Source organism: Phalacrocorax carbo, chromosome 1 (assembly GCF_963921805.1).
Source record: "Phalacrocorax carbo chromosome 1, bPhaCar2.1, whole genome shotgun sequence".
NCBI lineage: Eukaryota > Metazoa > Chordata > Aves > Suliformes > Phalacrocoracidae > Phalacrocorax > Phalacrocorax carbo.
In genome coordinates this window covers 55,610,031-55,629,295 of record NC_087513.1, presented here as the reverse complement: position 1 = coordinate 55,629,295, position 19,265 = coordinate 55,610,031, and the positions used below count along the sequence as shown (strand labels likewise).

The 19,265-nt window shown below is 55.6% G+C and overlaps 1 protein-coding gene across 1 annotated transcript; it reads right to left on the bottom strand.

Annotated features, from left to right (window-relative positions):
* Positions 1-3,603: 3,603 nt before the first annotated feature.
* TNFRSF13C (TNF receptor superfamily member 13C) lies at positions 3,604-10,350 on the bottom strand. The gene is made up of 3 exons (XM_064459995.1): positions 6,815-10,350; positions 6,102-6,338; positions 3,604-4,521 (listed from the first exon to the last, which is right to left on the bottom strand). The coding sequence occupies exons 1-3, from the start codon at positions 6,957-6,959 to the stop codon at positions 4,199-4,201; spliced, it is 705 nt and encodes a 234-aa protein (XP_064316065.1). The 5' UTR covers positions 6,960-10,350; the 3' UTR covers positions 3,604-4,198.
* Positions 10,351-19,265: the final 8,915 nt, after the last annotated feature.

Below are 19,265 nucleotides of genomic sequence, written 5' to 3'. Positions count from 1 at the left end.
TGCGCCCTGCAGCCAGATACACCAACAGCTGTTTCTCCCAGGCAGCCCAGAGGCCACGGTGATGGTCTGCGTGGCCAGGCAGAGTCAGGCCCAGCTGCCACCCCTCTGTCTGGCCAAAGTGGGGCTGGCCACTAGCCTGCCTGGCCCTCCCTGGCTACACTTTCTGCATTTGGACTTTCACCCTCCCATGCAACTCCCCTGCAGCTTTGCAGCCATGCAGACTGGCATGCAGTGTCAGTGCCACCTCGTGGCAGGCACCCTGGGCCTTCTGGCCTCTCATTGCCACCCACAGCAGCCCACCGGCACCCACATTTCCCTCTGCCATTGCTAGCACTGGGAAGCAGGTGGTAGGGAAGGCTCCTGTGGGGTCAGCTGAGGTCTGTGCCCCATAAATGGGTGATGGGGTGACCATGCAGCCCTGGTCTTCTTGCAGCAAGTGGGGGGATCGGAGGCTGTACCCAGAGATGGGTGGTCCCTGTTGGACATTGGCCATCAGAGTATTGCTTTGTGCATGGGATAAAATGGTGCCTACTGTACCCTGCATGCCCTGCTGTCAAGGTCCAGCACTTACAGAAAGCCTGCAGAGGGGCAAGCTGGGTTTGTAGGGCTGCTTTTTGCGCTGGAGTACCTGGGCCCGTGGGTGAACTATCAGGAGACTAAACTGGTGGGTGAAGCAGCAATGAGAGGAGAGAGGAAAAAGTGATGGAGAAGGACCCAGGTGGGGAGGCTAGTGGAGGAAAGCCGAGCACTTTGGAGGCTGGGGAGCCTGTGGGATTGAGGAGGGTTTGGCAGACATGAGCAGTGGCTGCAGAAGAAGACCCTTGGCCAGGGTACCTCTGGTGCCTCCCCTCCCTGTGCTACAAGGGTCTTTTGGCTAGCTGGCTCCTGCCTTTAAGACCAGGGATGAAAACCACACACACACACACACACACACACACCCACACCCACCCATCCCTAGGGACACCAAAGTTTCTGTCCTTTACTACCAGCATTGTTGCTGGGACTTGCAGGAGCTCAAATACGCCCACGATCTCTCTCACAGCAGGGTCAGTGGGGTTGAAATGGCTAGGGATATGCCTGAGATGGTTTTGCAGCGATGGTTTTTAGACCCAGCTCCTTCCTCTTGTCCTGGGGTTTCCTCAGACTTTCCCCTGTCTCTCTCTGAAACCCCATGCCCCTGCAGCCAGGTGAAGCACGGCCTCGCCAGCCTTTCTAGGCAGTTGTGCAGGCAGCGGGGTGGGCGCTGGGCTGGAGAGGAAGCACAGCTCCTGCCTCGCAGGGGGAAGTGAGAAACTGCTGTGGAAAGTCAAAGACAGGCAACACCCCCCCCCCCCCAAAATAAAAAAAAAACACTCACCCCACTTCCCAGCCCATCAGCCAACTCCTGGGGAGGCTGTGGTGGGGATGGAGGTGGCTGGGCTCAGCTAATCCCTGGCTGAGCAGGCAGCTGTGTGCAGGGGACATGCCGCTGAAGCCAGTGCAAAGGGAGACTCTCCAGCTCAAGGCCCTGCTGCACTCCCTGGGACCACCGTGGTGGAGACCCCTGAAACCAGGGGAATGGGGACCCCATACAGACCCCTGAATGTGCATTGGCAATGGGTTCACTTTATTCCTTCATTTTTACGACCATGTTATTTGTCTCTTTCTAGTCTTCATACAGAGAAGACGGGCAATCCCCTGCCCTGTACATAAGGATGGAGAAGCACACACAGAGGGGTTTGCAAATGTCCCCCAGGCAGGCAGGCTGGGCAGGAGGGGAGCACTGCCCCACCATGCTGGCAGTCGGGCACACAGGTTGTGTGGAAATGACCTGCATGCCATAACAGATCGGAAATCGGAGGGGCACTTGACAGCTGAGGAATCCAATGTTAGTTGACATGCTGCTTCTGCAAACTGCAGATGCCAACGGCGTCCTGTAGAGGAGATGCCTGGCTGAAGCTCTAGCAGAAATGAGAGCAGAAGCCCTTACCTGAGCTGAAAGAGGGTTTTTTTAACAGGATTTGTATGGGAGTTTCTTTTTCAAATCACCACGCTGGTCAGGATGGGCAGCGCATCCACAGGGCTGAGCCACAGTGGTCACTGGGCAGGGAGTGGGAGAGGAGCCTAACAGTCCCACTCCCTCTTCCGTGAAGCAGGTTGCTCTGCCTCCCATGAGCAGTCCTTCAGTGCCAAAATGTCCTGCAGCCTGGCTTTGGCTCATCTTCCCACTCCAGATTCATAAGGTTGCGCGAAGTCACTTCAAAGGGCCAGATACAGAGCATGGGGATGAGTAGATGCCCAGCTCATGCCATGGGGGTGCCCCTTCTGCAGATAACTGGGAGCCCAGCGCTGGAGCCTCCACTGCTCCTGCCAGTGAGCGGTGGGTGTCTGGAGCCCCAGGGGACAGTTGCTGGGCATGTGGACCAGCCCCTCCACCATCCTCAGCCGCAAGGCTGAGACAGGGACTCATCCCACCCTGGGTCATGCAGAGCCTCAGCCAGATGAAGGCTCACATCCACCAGTGTGTTTAGGTCTGGGAGAGGAGTCATGGTGAGGGATCTGGACCTTGGCACCTGTGGCAGCTCCTGTGGTTCCCCTTGTGGGACAGATGCCGCGAGCCCAGCTCCGTTGCCATGGCAGGGGAGATGAGGGAGGTTCACCCTTCAACAGCAGTGTCTAGTCCTGCAGTCCCAAAGGGAGCTCAGGCTTGGGCAGGGGGTCACCTCCCTCCATCAGAGCGACCAGTGGATGACTATACCATGAGCTGTGGCCCTCAGTGGCCCACTGGCACTTGGTGGCAGTGCTCCCACACCTTGCTTGGCCACCGCTGCTTGGTCCCCAAAGCCTCCTGGGCAATAAGGCCACCTCACCAAAAGAAGAGCTGGGCTGCCACCAAGATGGCATTTCATGCAAATAAACCCCCCCACCTCTAACTGCTTAACCACTCCCTCTGGACCCAGCAGGCTTTCTCACCCAAGCCGTTGGCCAGGCTCTGTTCAGCCGGGGGATTGACTGCTGCAATTACTTGGGAACAGCATTCCCACACTAACAAGTTCATTTTTGAAGCAGAGCCCTTCCTGCACAGTAAAGCCACTTGCAGGTGGTTGAACAAGACCATCTACAGAGTGGTGCCTTGGACCAGCACGACCGGCCAGCTCTAGTGCACAGGCAAAGCCTTGAAGACACATAAATTAAGTCATCCCGCCTACACTTGTATCACTCCCTCCCTGGTTCTGCACAGCGTGGAAACATCCATCACCAGGAGCCCTGTCATCCCAGGTGACACATGGTATTTCTGCAGCCACCGTGAGCTGAAGTGATGGTTGTCTGGGGCCATAATGACAAGCTCATGGAGCTCCTCTAGACCAGCAGTCTCCGTTGCCTGCCTCTGGTCCTCCCCAGCTTCAGTGATTGTAGGTCAGAGAAAAGACAGATTTTTTTCCCCTCTTCCCTCTCTCACTCCCTGCTTGGGAAGACAGACTTATTTCCCATCCCCTGGGTAACCGGCTGCAGAGGGGATTCCCATGAATGCCAGTGGATGACTGGCTGTGGAGGGGGTTCCCGAAGCTGCTAGTGGATGCCTGCCACCGCCTGAGAGCAGCCAGAGGGAGGAGAGACCTGGATATTACAGTGTGCAACAGACAGGGGGGCAGGACTGTGAATGGAGCAGATGCTGGATGCACCTTGCTCCATATGGCCCCAAGCCTCCTTTTATTGAGGTCAGTAGCAAAAATTGAGCTAATGGCAGTGATGTGGGACTTGATCCTAATGTAATGCCCTGCTTTCATCTCTATCTTCCTTCCCCCCCGCCTTCTGCCATTCCAGCCCCGTGTCCCCAGGAATTGCCCATCTGGTGGCAATCCCATCCTGGTGCAACGGCAGCCTTGCAAACGGCACAGCAGTCCTTGCCACACTCCTTCCTCACCAGCCATCTCTCCTCTGCCTCCTCCTGACAGCATGGCTGCAGCAGCTGTTGGCATCTTGGTGTAACATGGCATGATCTGTTTCTGCTTCATCCAGCACTTACAGGTGTAACCTGGGACTTGGCACAAATGGGAAAGTGGAAAGGGACAGTCATCTTAGAAGGCAGATCTTGCTCAAGACAAGATCTTTGGTCCTTGGACAGCTCACATCCATGCAAGTATTTGCCCGCCCCAGTGACGGGCTCTGGGTGTCCACAGGGAGCAGATGGAGTGCTCCAGCCCTGTTCCCTCCACCCTCAGGCTGTCTCCTCACCAGCACAGTTCTGGGTGGTTTTGGTGGTGACCAGGGCCGTGGCCCCCAGCTCAGTGGCGGGCAGTGGGAAGCTGTGGTTGCACTCCTCGTGCCGGGGGTACACAGTGGAAAGCAGGATGATGTCGCCGTCAGCATCGCCCTGGCAGCATGGCCTCCGCTTTGTCCCGGCTTTCCCGGGTAGCCCTGGCATCTTCAGGCCTCCATTGAGATGTGGGCATGGGGCCGGGGCCGCGGTGGCATTTCTCTCTGGCATGGCAGGGTCCTGGCAGCCTGGGCTGGGCAGGGTGCTGGTGGCATCCATGTTTGCTGGGAGGGGGCAAGAATAGGGGTTACAAGCTCACAAAATGGGGCCAGGAGGTCCTGTCCCTAGGGACAAACAGAGGGGAAGACAGAGGTGGAGGAAGAGAAGCCTGCAAGGTCCCCACCGCACTTCTGCTGCAGAACTCCTCCTGCTTACAAATGATGGGGGTTTTTCCCCCCTAAAAAAAAAATAGGAAAAGGCAGAAACTTGCACTTGCACTTTGAGCCCTCTCAGTAAACCCTGCTGCCAGCAGAGTAGCCCGGCCCTTGGTGGCTCTCCCTCCCTGACTGCCTCCCGCTTAAAAATAGACTTGTTTACACACTTCGAACACAGGCGTGTGCCTCTGGCCCCAAGCCTCCTGCAGCTTTCCACACATTCAGTGCAGCAGTGGGTTTGCCAGGGTGCAGCCCGGGGGGACGGGGGAGACAGGGACCAGGGCATGTGGCAGGGGAGTAGCCAAGGGGTGCTTCCAAAGCCCTTCATCATGGCCGGACCTCTCTTGCCACTGGATTTCTCCCTCCTTTTCATTCCAGATATTTTCCCAGGCATGTGCATCATGGGTGCTGCACTTGCTTTAGCAGAAAGACCCCAGGTAATGTCCCCCTGGGTCTGAGGCACCCAGCCTGCATTGCTCGTGGTGTGTGGGCAAGCTGGGGCATGAGAACTGGCTGCCCCCAGTCACATCACCCCCCCCAAAGGCACCCATCCAGGCGGTGGGGTAGTGGCAGGTGCCAGAATCCCCCAGGGCAGCTTCTCATGAAGGTCCTGGGGAGCCATACCCCCTGCCTGGGGATGGGGAGGGGTGAAGACAGGCAAGACTTTCTGACAAGAGCAGCCAGGGTTGAATCAATGCTAAGGCAAGGGTCTCTGGGGGAGGAAATGGCCACCTGGCCCCTGGCTGATGCCCCAACAAGATGGACCATCACCTCACCACCCTGGAAATACCCCGCCAGGAAAGGCTTAGCCCCATCCCTTATCCCCCAGCTCTATTTTTGATGCCTTTGGGGATGACCCCACATGGTACGCCGGTGTCGTGCAGATGGGGCTGGCCCTGACACTGTTGCGGTGTTTGGGGTGCGTGTTGGAAGGCACTGTGCATCCCAAGTGGGAATAGCAAGCTGGGCGCTCAACACGGGACCCCTATTCACAGCACTGTGGGGAGAGTCTCTCTCCAGAGCCATCCCCAGATGCCCACCGCTGCCCCTGCAGCCCCCACTCCATCCATGGCCCTCCAGCTACTGGGGGAGAGGGAGATGCTCCTCACCAGTGCCTGTACCTATCCTCCGTGGAGAGGGGTCAGTGCCAGCAGGTGCTTTAAGCAAGCGAAGGCACAGGGAGACCTGGCAAAGGGAGGCATGGTTCATCAGGGTTGCACTGGCAGTCAGGTACAGGCATGGATTCCCAGGGGACATGGGACAATATCACTCAGGGGGTGGCTCAGCTGCCCCAATATGCCCCGGGATGCCTGTGGAGCCTGTGTCAAGGTGGAGGGGCCGGCCTCGACAGGGATGTGCCTCAGAGGAGCCAGTGGCAAGTCCCCATAGTCCTCAGGGTGCTGTGACAGGGAGAACAAGAGGTCCCCTACCTTCAGCCTCCTCATCCGCTGTCTTCCTCTTCCTCCTGCGCTTCCCCACCTTGCAGGCCAGGAAGCCCCAGAGAGCAGCCAGAGCCAGGATGAGCCCCACCACTGCTGGGACCCCGAAGATCAGGAGGGTGCTGGGCAGGTCTACCGAGGGAAGGGTGGGCGCCAGGGCAGAGGTGGGTGCCGTGTGGGAGGGCTCTGCTGAGGGGTGAGATGCCGGCAGTGTCAGGAGGGGAAGAGCTGGGGTGAGGGAAGGAGGGCAGCAGCATTACCCACCCGTCTGTCCAGCCTCAGGGCTGCAGTGGCGGGGAAAGAGAGTGGATCTTCACTGCTTCCCACTCACCACCCACAATGAACCGGCCCCCTGCCTGATGGGACCCTCATCCCACCCTCTGCCGTTCCTGGCTGGTGGGAGATGAGGGCATCCTCCTCTTCCCATGGTCACGCCTGGAGCAGGCTGTGACCCCTGCGCTGGGCTGGATCACCCATCTTCTCCCTGCACCACAATCCCCTCACTGGAACTGTCTACCCTCTTCCTCTCTCCTCCTCCCCCTTGTCCAGGTGAAGGCAGCGCTTCATCCTCCATTGCCGCCTCCATCCTCATACACAGGAGAAGGTCCCCTCCACCTGCCCACCCCTGGGGTGCCCCCAGCCCCCTTGGCCCACCACTGCCCAGCCCCAGGGAGCTTGGTCCCTGGCTGCCCTCGTCCCCTTACTTGTGTTGTCCTTGAACAAGTCGGAGCACTTGACGCACAACCTGGTCAGAGGGTCGAAGCACTGGGAGGAGAGGCAGGAGGAGGCAGCGGCGTCTTTTCCTGATGAGGACATGGCAGAGCGGGAGTGAGAGCCTGGCTCCCACATGGCGCGTCAGCGAAGGGGCCGCCCAAGTGTGAAATCGCAGCGCCCTGGGGCCCGTGTCAGAGGGAGATACAGTCTGTCAAGCTGCGTCGTCTCCCTTGGGGCTTGAGATCGCTGCGCTTGCCCTGGGGCGGATCTTCACCAGGGAGGAGGAGAGTGAGCGCCCAAGCCCTACCCCTGCTGGCCAGTGCAGTGTGCCCTCAAACTACCCCTCTCCTCCAAAATATGCTTCTGAAATCTCCGCAGCTCCTGGCGTGCCCCAGCCATGCAGCACCCCATACCCAGTAGCACAGTTCCCCAGCCCAGCGGTGTCACCGCCTTGGCCCTCAGCCTTCCCCATCCCAGCCATACGTCACCCCCAGCCCAGGCATATCCCCCCAGCTCCCACCTGTCCTTGTCAGCTGGTGAAAAGCCCCCTTCACGTCCTCCAGTGCCTACAGGAGGCTTTCCTGTGCCCAGGTCTTTACAAAACCTCATCACAGGGTCACAGATCCAGCTTGGATGGAAAATGCAGAAAAGGACTGGAGGAGAAGAGTACAGGGGCACTAAGGTTTCCCCTTTTCAAAGCTCCCACTGCCCCCAGGACATGGCCTGTTAGTGACTGCTGCACAGGCAAGCCAACTAGTGTGTGTTCTCCATCTCTACTAATGATGGTGCTCTCCATCACCTCCAGCACCTTGCTTTCCCCATCCTCTCCATCCCAGACATATACCTGTGGCAAAGACCCTCCCAGCCCCTTGGCACCATGTCTCATTCTCTGTGATTCAGATCTGGCTCTGCTCAGTAACTGGCATGGGCATGGGCAAAGCAGGTCTGGTCCCCATACCTTTGGAAGGGACTAAATAAACCCTTAACAGTTTTAGGTGTTCCTGATCAGGAGCAGGAAAAATGTCCTGCCACCGGTACTCACACATCCAAGCCCAGTGCTTGAGATCTGAAGTGGATAAGTGATGGATTTCAGTGCTGTAATTAGCTCTTCTCCATCCTTACTAATCAAAAGTCATGTCCCCTTTTTCTTCACCCCACAGGAAAGAAAGGGACCAGCCAGAGTTACTGGCTTGCTCTCAGCCGAAGGAAGTAGCACAGGAGACCTGCCCTGGCCAGGAGACCCCTACCGGGGCGTTACTGCTGGGATCCCATCCTTGCAGCAGGTATGACCTGCAGGGTCTTTCTAGTGAGGTCTCTGCCACTTGCTGTCCTGGTCAGAGGCTGGGAGGGGAGGAGGAGAAAAGCCCAGGGATGCTCTGGCTCAAGGTGACAGAGTACCAGGCATCCCCACTGGACAACTGAGCTCCTCTGAGGCAGACCAGAGGACTTGGTCCCTGGGTGTGCCTGCCCCTCTCCAGTGGCTTTTGGGCAAGCTGAGCCCACAGCCTCCGCACCCCACCCCCTGAAGGCCTGGGTGGGATGCAGGCACCAGCTCCACGCACTGGGTCACAACTCAAGCACAGCTTTCCAGCACCCCATGTCACGCAGGGCAGGAGCTGCCCTACAGCAGGGCCCTTCCAGCCCCCTGGTTGCATCTCCCTCCCTGCCACCAGCATCCCCGGAGGGTGGCTTGCACCAGGGCAGTGCTGAAGCATCCCCAGCACTGTCTCAGCCCTCCCTGCCAGGCACCATGGTGGTATGAGTGAAAGTCCCAACCAAAACCGGTCGCTGCCCACCGGTTCCACGTCTGCTGCAATTTCACTTCCCTTTCCAGCCGGCGTGCCCAGCCGCTTGCTCCCTTGCCCCTTGCACACGTGCACACGTGCCCGGCTGCCAGGGAGTGCCCTGCCCGGCTGCGCTGTGCCAGCAGGGACAGCTGTGCCAAACCCAGCGGGCTGCCACTCCTCTGAGGAGCTGCGCGAGCCCGGCCACCATTCCTGCGCCTGTGACTCAGTTATTCCCCCTCCATCTTAGTCAAAGTAAAACTCTCCGAGTGAGCAGGGGCACGCCAAGCACTTCCCTCTCTCGGCACGGCCCCGACCTCCGAAGCCATGAGCGGCACGGCCAGCTCAGCACCCTCCAGCTCGATGCTTGCACTGAACAGGCTGCACTCACCCCTGCACATGCTGAGGGAGGACATCTTTCCATAGCCCATCTCAATCGGCTCCCTACCTCTCGTGTTCCCCAGGCAAGAAGTGGGGCTGTGGTGCAATCACAGGAGCAGGAGAGGCATGCATCCAGCATCAGGATGCACTGGGAGAATCTCTGGGGGGCCAGAAAGCCACAGCAGGGAGGGCTGAGGGGTCAGCAGAAAAGTTCAGGCTTGCTCCAGGCCACATCTGAGGTCCACAGCAGAGAGCCCTGGGGAGGAGAGGGCACATGGAGCGCTCACTGTCCCTGGCAGGCAGCTCGCAGAAGCATAAGGGTAGGGACAAGGGACCAGAAAATATCTTACCTTGTGGGCTGGTGCAGCTGGAGCCATGCACAGAGGCAGAGGAAGGCCACAAAACAGCCAGTGCTCTGTCAGGATACCTGTCCCTAAAACAGCTCCCAGCTTCAAAGGCTTTGCTGTTCTTGCCCCAGGGTGTTCCCACCTGCTGGTCTTGTTTTTCTAGAAGGGGATGCTCCTCCATCATCCCCGTCTTGCTCCCCCTCCTGAAATCCCCCACTGTGCTTCCCCCATGTCAGTTATCTCTTGGCAACCCTCAGCCTCCATTCCCGCTGTAGCACTGTCACCCTCCCCTCTCCATTCCCCACTTGGTAAGTGGGGTGGAAATGTGTCCTGGCATCTGCTGTACCACGCATACAGATTAACTCTGTATCCCCTTCAGTCAAATATCTGCACCAGGGAAATCCCAAACCAAGGTACCTACATGCTGTTTTTGATGCAGAGGGTGAGGTTTACAATAGAGCTCGGGATCTGATGGCTCCCCTTCTGGTACCTGGAGTGAAAACCTGACGCTGGGAATACACAGTGGGGAGCCTGGGCACAGCAGCTGTGATGCCAAGTCCTGTTACGTGGAAGGGTGTTGCAGCCTTATCACCGCAATTGATCTTACCCTATTCCCTCCCATTTTCTAAGCCCTCTTTGTCCCCCTCTACAGCTCTTTCACACTCCCTCCCTGGCCTGTCTCCTCCCTCCTGGGCCAAGAAAACAATGATTGAATTCACACATGATACCGCTTACTCACGGAAAAAAAGCACCGCTGACTTCCCCAGCGGCACTTGCACATGTGCCTGCTCACCAGCATGGCCTGGGCTGCCCAGCCAACTCTGGGCATCAGCTGCCCCTTTCTTCATCTCCCCCATCTTTGCCTCCCCTGCCCTTCGTAACAGTGTTGATCATTTTTGGAGCAGCAAAAGTTAAAGCTTGGTGAGTAGTTTGAACTGTTTGCATCTAAGAGCTGAATACGCTTGATAATAGCACAAATGCATAATTAAAGGGCAGAAAAAAATGACTCACTGGATAAGGAAATGTGCTTTTCTTATCTCCTCGGCAGAGAAACGAAAGCCTCGGGAGCCTGGGACTCTGGTCCCAGCACTAAGTGCTTTTATTAAACAAATAAACCAGCAAAGATATCAAACGAGTGATTTAAAAATTATGTCTTAATCCTGGACTCAGAGAGCTCAATTTCCATACTGTTTTCTCCAACTGTGCACTGGGAGGTCTGTCTTCAGCTGAGGTTGGCTGCTGGGATCCCCGCGGAGAGCCCAGCAAGGGACAGGGCAGCACTGGTGGTCCTGGGAGCAGGGAAGGACGGCGGTGTCCTGTGAGTGCTCGTGCATACATGAGCGACCGGACTCGTGTGAGCGGTTCCTCTGGTGTCAGGGGTGGGTGAAGTGACTCACGCACACGCTTGCAGAACCGCCCGTAGCAGAAAATATCCACCGAAAGTTCACCTTGTGCTCGTGTGCACCGGAAACCCAAAGACTTGTCGATCAAAAAAGCCGCAAGGTGTTTATCAGGCAGACCCAGTTACCTTGGGACAAACCTCTGACAGGATACACCCAATGCCCTGGGAACACCTCGGCGCAGCCCAACATCTGCCCTGCATCCCGATGGTGCTGCTGGAAGGCTTTGGTTGGAGCCAACCCCCGAAGCACATTTGACACCTCACCTCTGTGCCCCTTCCCAGCACCTCTGTGGCAGCTGGTGGGAAGCACCCCTCCTGAAAGGTCCCACCGTGGCTCTCAGGAGCCCATTTCTCAGGGCTCCAGCACAAATCTCCCTGGGATCTGCCAAGATGCCCCAGCACAGCACAGCCCCACCTTTGCTCTGCCTTCTCAAAGCCAGCTGGGCTTAGGGACAAAATCTGGAAAGATTTTAAGAATAAGATGGGAAAATGAAGGCTTCAAGAGATTCACCAACACCCTAAACCCAGACTCCTCCCTTAGGTGCTCTGCTTCTTACAAGGATTTTTGTGGCACTGCTCAGCCATCTCCATGGGGAGTTTGGTGTGGGGCAGTGCCCTGGTGGCACCGGCTCTGCTGAACATTGTTTGCCTCCTCCCCTTCTTGTTTAAAAGCCCCTAGAGTTGTGCTTGTCCATGAGGTTAAGGAAAAAAAAGCAGGTGTCCTTGGCTCTCTCTGCAAGGGAACTTGGACCCCTCCAGGAGTGATGCTGAGCACCCAAATTAGGCTTCTATGGTGGGCTGCCCTTTGAAGATGCCTCTAGGATTGCAGAGGGAGTGCAGTGGGTCTGCACTGCCTGGGCTCAAGCTCCCTCTGCCCATTCCCCCTCCCTGCTTCAGAGACCCCAAGAGGGACAGAGTAGCATTGAGGACATGGAGGACTGCCCCCCCTTCCTGATCCTGCCCTGGCGTTGCTGAGCCCTTGACCTCCCCTGCCAAAAGCAGGCGGTGGGGTGGAGGAAGGGGTGTTCCCAGCCAGTGGGCTGGCTGCTCTTGCTGCTCTGCAGAGTACGGTGGGACTCTCAGCGTGCCTTTGGCCCTGGATGCTGCCCAGGCTCTCACAAGCCCCCTTATGTCATGAATGACACACCACAAGCTGAGCCTGGCCCTTCTGCCTGGATGTTCCCGTGAGAAAATCCCCCTGCCCACTCTGCCTGCAGTAGGGATGCTGCCCCCATCCTGACCCTAAGGATGGGTGGGAGCTCACGCTGACCCCCTTGAGTGGGTGGGTGGAGGCTAAGCAGCCCCCAGCTTTGTCTGTGGCTGGTTAGGGAGCATTCACGTGCGCTGGCAGGGCCGGGCAGCACCTCCAGCACTGAAACAGAAACAAATGGCTGGGGGGGATGCACCGCTGCACTATGAACCTCCAAGCAGGTGGGTTCAGCTGGTTCAGGCAAGGGTATGCTGGGGCAGAAACCTCCCTGGTTACCAGACTGAGTGCAGAAAACACACACCCCCCCGGAACTTGCAGTGAGGAACCCCACTGCTGTGCTCTTGGGGCATGGAGGTCTCCAGCAGACAACTCCAGAGCCAAAAATCAAAGCCCGCTGAAGGTGAGGGGCTGTCTCCCTTTGACCCCTCACCCTTTGCAGCTTGTTCCAGCAGCAAGGGACAGGAACTCATTGGGTCAGCCTGGAAGTCAAAACCAAACTAAGCAGCCCCAATTGCGTTTTGCATAGTGCTTCGTTATAATGAACTGCTTGCAGGAGCCAGAGCTGCAGCTCTCACACATGGGAATGGTTTGGTGAATACATTTGAACATGAAGGCACCCTGAGAAAACAGGAAGGTGCTTGCAAGTGATTCCAACACAGAAGAAATTATGTTTGTCCTGATTGCACTGATTTATTGCAATTTAACCTGCTGCCTGCCATTGAACCACCCTTATTCCCTGTAAACAAATAACACCCCACCGCCCCCCAGGACTGCAGCCCAGCCCCAGCACGGCTGTTCTGCAGTCATGCTCCTCAGCACCAGCCATGGGAGCCATCCTAATGGAGATTCTAACAACCAGCAGCATGCCTGAATAACTTAAAGCACAGCTCAAATGGGGAACAGAATGCACCAAAAAAACCCCCCAAAACTCTTGTGGCACCTGCAGATTGCAGCAGTCTAAGCAGGAGTAAGGGTACAAGAGCCTGTGTGGTTTCCAGTACTAACCGCTGCTCCAGAAACAAGTCCCCAAGCTGGCTTTTGTGGCTGCCCTGCAGCCTCCCACCACCCCGGGCCCAGGCAGTGGCGGTAGGTGCAAGGCCAGCCTCCCTCACCCCCACTGCCAGGGAGCTCCAGCTCTTCCGTTTGTCACCGCTGGACAATACCCCATGAGCAGCTGAGCTGAGGGAGTACAGGGATTTTGACTGTAGGCTGCTTGGCCAGTCAGATGCCAAACTGAAGCTGATTTCAGCCCTGGAGCATTGAGCGGGGCCGCAGTGCTGCAGGAGGAATGAGGGCACGTGTTTGGACATGAGTGCAGCCCCAATCCGGGATGAGAAGCAAGGAAGCATGCTTCCTCTAAGCCGAAGCGGGCCCCACGGCCGGCTGGCTGCCTCCAGCAGCAAGCTCATCACCACCACGCTGTCGGCTGTGAGGCTCTAGCTGACAGCCTCCCCTCTCCTCCCTCTCCAACTGAAGCACCTCCACACCAACAGCATTTCATTAGGTCTGCGGTGGCCTCACTGTGCTCACTAGTACCTCCAGACCGTTCTCAGGATTCTCACAGACCTTTGGGTACTGGCCTGGTGTAAAAAGGCTGGCTTAAATGATGAATAACATTACAAATTTCAATCACCACATTAAGGATGCAACGTAGGAGAGAGCTGACAGAAGGATTTGGCCTGCACCCCTCCTCTCCTGACCCACATCTGGGCACAACACCTCAGCCATCCTGGAGAAGCAACAGGGGTGCAATGCATTGGGTAGGAAAGGAGAGGAAGGGAAGGGTGATGGGCTGCTGTGGATGTAGAGTTGGGGAGGCAGAAAGGGACTGCCAGCAGCCCTGTGCCACGCTCAACCCCCAGCTTCAAAGGGACCCATAGGCAAAGTCCACCAATTCTCTTTCAAATTGAGGATCCTCCCCACAGTTCACAGGGGCTCCCCCATAACAGCCCTGCCAAATTCTGAGCCTCTGGGGCCTCAAAGGCTCTGGCTGGAAGAAGGGTAAGTTGCACTGGCACAGGCTGCCACAGGAAGGGGCATGCTCGCAGTGGGTGAGCCGTATTGCTGAGGCAGGCAGACATAATCTCCCCTCCAAGCTCCCTTTCCCCATTTCCCATCTCAGTGAGAGCACCCATAGGGGAGGTCCTGCCCTCTGTCACAGTCCACTGGGGAGACTGCCTGTCCGTCCCCAGGGAACATCTCCTGGCCAGTGTAGATCTCTGGCTCACACTTGCCACCACCCTCCATGCTGCACCCACAGCACTGCGGAGGGCTGGACCACCAGAGGATGCAGGCAGGCTTCTGAGGGACCGTGTGGCAACGTAACACCTTCCATCACCCAACCTAAAAAATGCACATTAGAAGCTGAGGGCAGATACAGCATTATACCCCCTAATAATCTTGTCTCTAAGCTAGATAACTAGGACTGTAAATCCCTGGTGATAATCACAGACACCATGGCTGCAAGCTCTCCCCCGGACCATTCATTTGGTTTGATGATGCTTTAAAGAGACATCTAATAAGGATAATCTGATTCAAATCCCCCCTTCTTTTGGGCAGCAGAGCAATTCAGTCCCCCTCAAACTCCTTCTTCCTCCATGACTGTCTTTATTTCCCCTTCTCATATGAATCACTCTGGGGTTTCCTTTGCTTTTTGCATTACTATTTTGATTCTTTGATATGACCACTGCAATCAAGATTCGCTCCCTTTAGAAACCAATTAGCATGAAATCAGACTCGCTTTTTACTCATAGTCTCATGGTAATAGCATGCTGCCCTATGCTTCAGCTCTCACTTTGGGTGCAAGGAACATTGCAGCCTGCTTAAAAAATTCCCTCTTTACCTGATTCAATCAGAACCACTTACGGGAGATCCGCACACGTTTCAAGCTTGGCAAGAGAGTCAAGCTTTGGGAAGGGGGGAAGGTCTCAATCACACTCAGCTTTCAGCACAGAGCAGATGGTGAACATACCGACTATATAATTTATAGGACACCATCACTATGTATTAGTCCCATGCAGTGGCTGAGCTCAGCCAGACCACGGCTCATGCACACACAGAAGGGACTCCTGCAGGTGATGCTCCACGTGCCACCTCGGCAAGAGGGAAAAGCCAGGTTCTGGAGGAAGAACACGTTTCATATTTCATCTCCTTCACAACACAGAGCAGAGGACATGGCGCAGCAGCCCTGGCCCTGGAGGGGTTTTCTCTTCCCCACAGGCCGGGTAAACACTTCCCAGCCCACAAACTTGTGTTTGAACTAGGTCAGTATTATGCAACATCTGCACACAAGCAACTCCTCTTCCCTTCCCTGGGAGCAGCTCACACACAGCAGCACGATGGATGCCAGGGAAGCCAAGGCCAGGTGTTGGGGTTTGTTTGCACTTCTTCAGGGCCACACCGTGCTACAGCATGCTGCACCAGCATGGCCTGGCATGCAGCTCGCTGGGAGTCATGAAGCCCGAGGGAGATGTGCACCAGTACCACAGCTCTATTTCCACAGTGCCTAAGCCTCCCTGCCTCTGCCATTCACCTGGATGCCCATGCCTGCTGCTCAGCACAGCGAACCAGGGATGCCAGGGAGGCATGAAGGACATGTAGGAGAGAACAGCAGGGAGAATTGCTCAGGATGGCCAAGTTGGATTATAACAAAGGAGCAGCAGGATGGAAAAGATCAAAAGGGAACACCAGGTAGTAAAAACACTCCCTGCAAAGCAAGGTGAAGGCAGCTTCAGCCCTGCTTCTAAAGTAGAAATGCTTTCAGCCCTTCTCTGCAGGGCTTAAAAGGAGCCTGGGCAGAGCTCAGGGAATAAGCATGCAAGACTGAGACTACAGGTGCCCAGTGTGCTGGCACAGAGTGACACCGCACTATCCCAGGGCTTCCCCAGCTCCAATGCCTTCGATCCTCTGCTGCTTGGCATAACAGCACAAGGCACTGAGTCACCCCTCAGTCCCACGGGGGGAACGAGGATTAGTTAGTTGATGCTGGCATATTGCTTTGAAGAGAGGTGCTCCACTGCAGCGTGAGCCACAGGTTGTTACATACCGAGCTGAGTCAAACGCAGCCCTGGCTTCACATCTGTCATCTCTGGAAGAGCAAGAAAAGGAAACACAGCAGTGGAGGGGGGGGGGAAAAAAAAAAGAAAAGAATGTTCACACTGGGGTGATGGCAACATTGCTGTCAGAACTAGGAGACCAGCCAGCACAGAGGTTCAAGAGAGCTTTGAGCTGACCAGTGCAGTGATCGTGCCTCAAGGACTGCCGACCCTCAGCAAACACCCAAGATGCGTTGCTAAACCAACCTCTGTGGCAATATAGCCAGTAGGGCAGGAGCAAGGCAGGCCCAGCCACAGCACAGTACCGTCACCCCATCACTGCAGCGTAGGCATATGGTGGAACCGGAGAGCTTCCATGGCAAGACAGGACATGCTGCCAGAAAACAGGGGAAGCCTCCTTAGCGTGTTTAATACTTGCTAGTCTTTTTAGGTCTTTCCAAGTGCTCACCAGTGTGCCTCTGCCTCATTCCTGCATGTGGCCTGCTCTAGAGCATGGGTGCCTTCAGCTGACCCTGGCACAGCTGCTTGTAGTGCTGAGAGAGAAGAAGGATCCAAACGACAGAGCAGCCTCTGTGCACCGGGGCCAGGTTTCCCAAGGGGAGGTGGCTTCTCTCTTTGTTTTTGTCCTCGCCCCACCTCGGTGCTCCTTCCCGTGACGTGCAGAGCCCACAGGGCTCTCGCACCCAGCCCACAGCTGCACCTGGGCCGGCGGCGAGGAGGCAGCCTGTGCGTATGTAAAACACAGGCTCTCTTTCACACACCACTGACTTCCCTCGGCAAAGGAGGCAGCGGGGCGGGGGGACGGGCACAGCACCTTTCCTGGCTCCTCACAAAACGCCCCACCGCACAGTGAGTTCGAGGGTGACGAGGGATGTCAGCATCATGGCACGTGTCAGCTCCCACAGAAGGAGCCTGTGGCAAGGGAAACGTGGCCCAGCATGGGCCGGGAGCCCACGCTACTCAGCTGCCAAGGCGTCTGAGCAAGTCACATCACTCCCGAGTCCCCTGTGCTCAACCTCTCTTGCGCACCGGTTTTTCACAGCCAAGACCGCCCCTCCTTCACAGAGCCGACCCGAGGGGATGCCGTCCTGCCTAGCTGCGCCACACTGTATTAATATTTAACAGTGAGGAAGAGATCCAGGGACTTTGATTTCTCCGACCAGCCAATTCAAGGATAATTGAACTGTGCGGGGAATTTCAGTGTTTTGGAGAACAGTTTTGTTCTGGTTCACAACAAAACCCAACCATGCCGCAACGCCTTATGAGAATGATCGTAGCCTAGTTTCAGGCAGCTTCCCTGCCTGCCGCAGAGTCAGGCAGGCAAGCAGCATAAAATACAGCCGATCTCAGGAGGTAACTGGCAGGCAGGTCCCACCAAACCTTCTTCCCCCATAACTTAGGCAAAATTCAAACTCTCCTAACTAGGAAAGAGTTATTTCTTCTGAATGTTTCCACCCAATTCCAGATTTGTGACCCCAAAGTAATGTAATTTCACCCTCATCACACCCTTCCAGCAGAGGCAGCTCCTGCTGTAGAGGCAGAGCAAGTGAGGCACAGTGAATTTTAACGCACATGCTCAGGGTCATGCAAGAAATCAGCCACAGAGGTAAAACGAGCTCAGCATTTCTGGCTGCCAGCTCTGGGCTGTGCCAGCTATTGCTTTCTGTTGCATATAAATCACTTTTCCCCACCAGTGAAGGACAGCTGGTCACTGAATGGAAAGTGGCAGTTCTTCAGCAGCCCACAGCAACACTGCACACCAGCTTAGGGTGGGAAGTAGGGAACACTCAGCGTGCAGAGGAGACTGCCAGGGGATCTGGGCCAGCTGAATGAAGACAGAGCAGCTGGAATCTGGCCAGAGCAAAGCCCAGTGCTCCTGAAAAATCAAAACAAGTTAAAAACCCCACAGGAGAAATCATCTCCCTTGCATTTGCCAGCAGAGCAGGTACCTCTGCCACAGCTCTGCAGGCCAGCTCCAGGCAGCAGAGCAGAAGTCCCTTCTTGCCCACTGCTGCTGTGGACAGTGGTCATGATGAGAGCTACCAAGCAGCTCTTACAGTGACCACAGCTGCTCAGCCAGCCCCATCAAACTACAGGTCTTGGCAAGCAGATACATCCAGTTTTAACCAGTCCCCAAAGCAAATATTACAGGTGGCCTTAAATCTAAACCTCTACACCAGTTTCAAGGTTTGGAGGGACAGATAAACCCAGCTCTGATCTTTGCTCCAGGACAGAGAGATCTTTTACTATAGCATCATATCAGTACATAGATTTTCTCTCCTATCACATCTTACCACGCTTAAAAGTTGGTCTGATTTAACTGCTGGTGTGTCAAAGCCAGCAAAAAACCCCACCCCTTCCCTTGGAAAGCCTGGGCTAGCAGAGAGCTATAATCCCAAAAGGTAATGCCATCCAAGCTGATTTGTGCTGAAATCTCTCACAGAGCACCTCCGTGAGCAGCTCAGCTAACAGGCTGAGGATACAAAATCTTCTTCAAGTGACTGGACTGAAGGCAAAATCCTGTGGGTCAGCCTGCCGTAGCAGAAGAGACTATTATAGCCTCATTCAATTCCACCCAAAAAAAAAAAAGCACTGCATGACCATAGCTTACACCAGTGCAACTGGTAGAAGGTATTTTATTCTAAGTCACTTTACACTAATTTTGCTGACATAGCTGATAAACAAAAACACATCAACAACTGAAACAGTCAAACCAGCAAGGCTCACAGGTACTTCTGCCACAGAAAGGGGAATTTCTCTTTGTAAGCCTCCACAGGGATAGGGAACTGAGGCAACAGAGAGAGGAAGAGAAAGCAAGTAGCTCCAAAATATTTCTGTTAGTTTATATTTCAGCCAGCTTGGCAAGCTCTTCCATGGTGTTTAAACACAACAGAACCTGAGTCACTAGCCTTAATTCAGCTTCAGGCCTCCCGTGCCTCTGATCCCCATCCAAGTACTACTTTCGTAAGACCTTTATCAAACATTAGCCCTGGCTACTCCATCCAGATGAGAGATATCCTCAGCTGCCTTGCCTTCTCTTGTAGGGGCAGTGTTATGGCTGTCTAAAGTAATAGCTGACAATTCCTAGAGGTATTTACGTCGTTGAAGCTGTAGCTTTAGATGTGTCCCAACTACTTTCGGTTGTAGAACATGATGGACCTGAGACACAGTGTCATATTCTTAGATATGCTCCACTTCCCCTGCCAGTTCTAGTAAACACTTTTTCCTAAGAGTAAGAAAAATATTTGCCCCAAGATGAAGC